Source organism: Lygodium microphyllum, chromosome 3 (genome assembly GCF_053477565.2).
Source record: "Lygodium microphyllum isolate KBCC chromosome 3, Lygodium_microphyllum_v1.1.10, whole genome shotgun sequence".
NCBI lineage: Eukaryota > Viridiplantae > Streptophyta > Polypodiopsida > Schizaeales > Lygodiaceae > Lygodium > Lygodium microphyllum.
This window is the reverse complement of record NC_141137.1, coordinates 127,662,696-127,664,836: the sequence shown is the minus strand read 5'-3', so window position 1 is coordinate 127,664,836 and position 2,141 is coordinate 127,662,696. Positions and strand designations below refer to the sequence as shown.

Sequence of the window (2,141 nt, the reverse complement as noted above, 5' to 3'; positions counted from 1 at the left end):
TATCTACTACAGAAGAAAGTCTCGATGAGTTTTATGTAAACAATGTCATGTTAATGCATAGGTATTGGTGTGCATATGGTCCTAAAGATACACGTGGACAAGTATCTCAGCCCCTCATGGTACGTAAGAGATTGGCATGCATCAGGCATAAATGCATGTAGATGTATATGTCACTTTAGTATTAGCCAACTATATCTATGGCCCCATGTAGCTCGAATAAGCTAAATCCAATATGAGCACATAGACACAATCGACAAGATATGCCATGGTGTATCTTTTTCTGGTGAGAGAACATCTTTCGCACCATGGTTATCCATTGACATGAAGAAGTGGATAACCGAAATGCTACACAGGGGTTTTACACTTTCACAAGTTTTGACTCATCATATTACTTTGGTGTCTCAAACTGCAATGCAAGGTCACTTTCATCCCATTAGGGATACATTCTTGACCCTATAAGACATCCTCAATGTAGCAAGCAAGTTGGACTCTCTCACATTTCAAACAGATGTAGATGATGCAAAAAGCGTCCATAACTAGGCATTAAGTAATCAAAGGAATACCTTCATTTACCATCCATTTGTGGAGCGGCTAATAGACCATTCATACTCGGTATTCAAATAGAATGGCAACTCAAAATGATGAGCAAATGGGGCCACAATAGTGTCTTGGCTATGGATGCAACATTTGATACAAACAAATATAAGGTACCATTGGAGATTGAATTATTTCAAATTCAATTTGTGGGATTTTGTTTGTTTTTATTTCTAAAATATTTTACTTTGTTGCAGTTTCTCTTATATACAATACTTGTATTTGACACCTTCATGAATGGTGTGCCAGTTGCATGGGCTATCACTTCTTGCAGTGATACCTCAACTCATGGCATAGGGCTCTATGTGATCAGGTGCTTGATCACAATAAGTCTTGGGAACCAAATGCTTTCATGGTCGATGATGCCCAAGCAAAAATCAATGCAATCTAGTAAGTTCCTTTCCACTGCACATTACATTGAGTATCATTTGCAATGTGAAATTAAATAGTTTTTTATCTATTTGTAGGGAGGTGTTTGGTGTGCCAATATACCTATGTATATGGCATGTTCATAGGAGCTGGTTGAAGAATTTGATTAAAAAAGTACGTGATCCAAGCACTCAAGCAGTTATGTTTCGCCACCTTGGGTGCATCATGAATATACGTGCTTCACGCACAATTAGGACATGGAATAGAGAAGAGGAAGGCTTGCAACTTCTACGAGAGTTCTATGATGTGTATTCAATAGAGATAGAATTCTTAAAGTACTTTAAAGACCAATGTGGACATTGCATAGGTATATCCTAAAGTCATTTTATTTAAAATTTACTATTTTTATCATCTAAATCATTTGTAATGTCCTATAGATATGTGGAATCGTGCTACAAGGATGCTTCCACATGCAAATCAAGATACAAATGGTAGTGTGGAGTCATATCATGCATTACTGAAAGGTTGTTTTTTAATCGGGTCGTCGGACTATCCACGGCAAAAGGGTTGATTGGTTAATTCAAAAATTGGTATGTCAATGCCACTCCTATTATTGGTATCAGGGCATGCTCAAGGATGCCGAATTTTTTAAAAATTTCAATGTTTTGAATATTATACAAAACTCTATAGAAAGGGCTACAAGCATCCCCAATGAGAATGTGCAATTTGCAAATGGATCACGATGTGATGCACATGTTCGTAGTTACACTCATGAATCTCATTGGTATCATGTTCGCAATGCGGATTGTGAGTGGGCTTGTTGTGATTGTGACTGGGCACAACGTGGAAATACGTGCAAGCATCAAATCAAAGTTATGGAAATGAATGGATTACAAATTCACGTTGTCATAGAGAAATCGATGGACCTTTACAATGCACAAATGAATAGCCATGAACGTGAGTTTTAAGACATTTCTCTTATAAGTTTATTTAGATTCTAACCAAGTTTTATAAAACTCTTGTATTTCAATGCTATTTCTTGTCCTTTTACAGTGCAAGAGCTATGATTGCATGCAAATATTACAAGGGAGCTTCCACCCCCTTCACCACAAACTCATAACATGGATGCTCATGAAGACATTGTCCTCATACAAGCTACATGTACAAAACATTATTTT

General features: G+C 36.9%; 1 protein-coding gene across 1 annotated transcript; it reads left to right on the top strand.

Moving 5' to 3' along the window:
- Window positions 1-342: 342 nt before the first annotated feature.
- On the top strand, window positions 343-1,931 carry LOC148038876 (uncharacterized). The gene is made up of 5 exons (XM_087675288.1): window positions 343-418; window positions 589-707; window positions 792-867; window positions 1,401-1,487; window positions 1,654-1,931. The coding sequence occupies exons 1-5, from the start codon at window positions 343-345 to the stop codon at window positions 1,929-1,931; spliced, it is 636 nt and encodes a 211-aa protein (XP_087531414.1).
- Window positions 1,932-2,141: the final 210 nt, after the last annotated feature.

Excerpts from the sequence above, each read along its gene's own strand:
- LOC148038876 (XM_087675288.1), top strand. The coding sequence starts at position 343 with ATGCTACACAGGGGTTTTACACTTTCACAAGTTTTGACTCATCATATT. Across the intron at positions 708-791 it reads TTGATACAAACAAATATAAG|TTTCTCTTATATACAATACT; the intron begins GTACCATTGGAG and ends ACTTTGTTGCAG. Across the intron at positions 868-1,400 it reads ATGGGCTATCACTTCTTGCA|ATATGTGGAATCGTGCTACA; the intron begins GTGATACCTCAA and ends AATGTCCTATAG.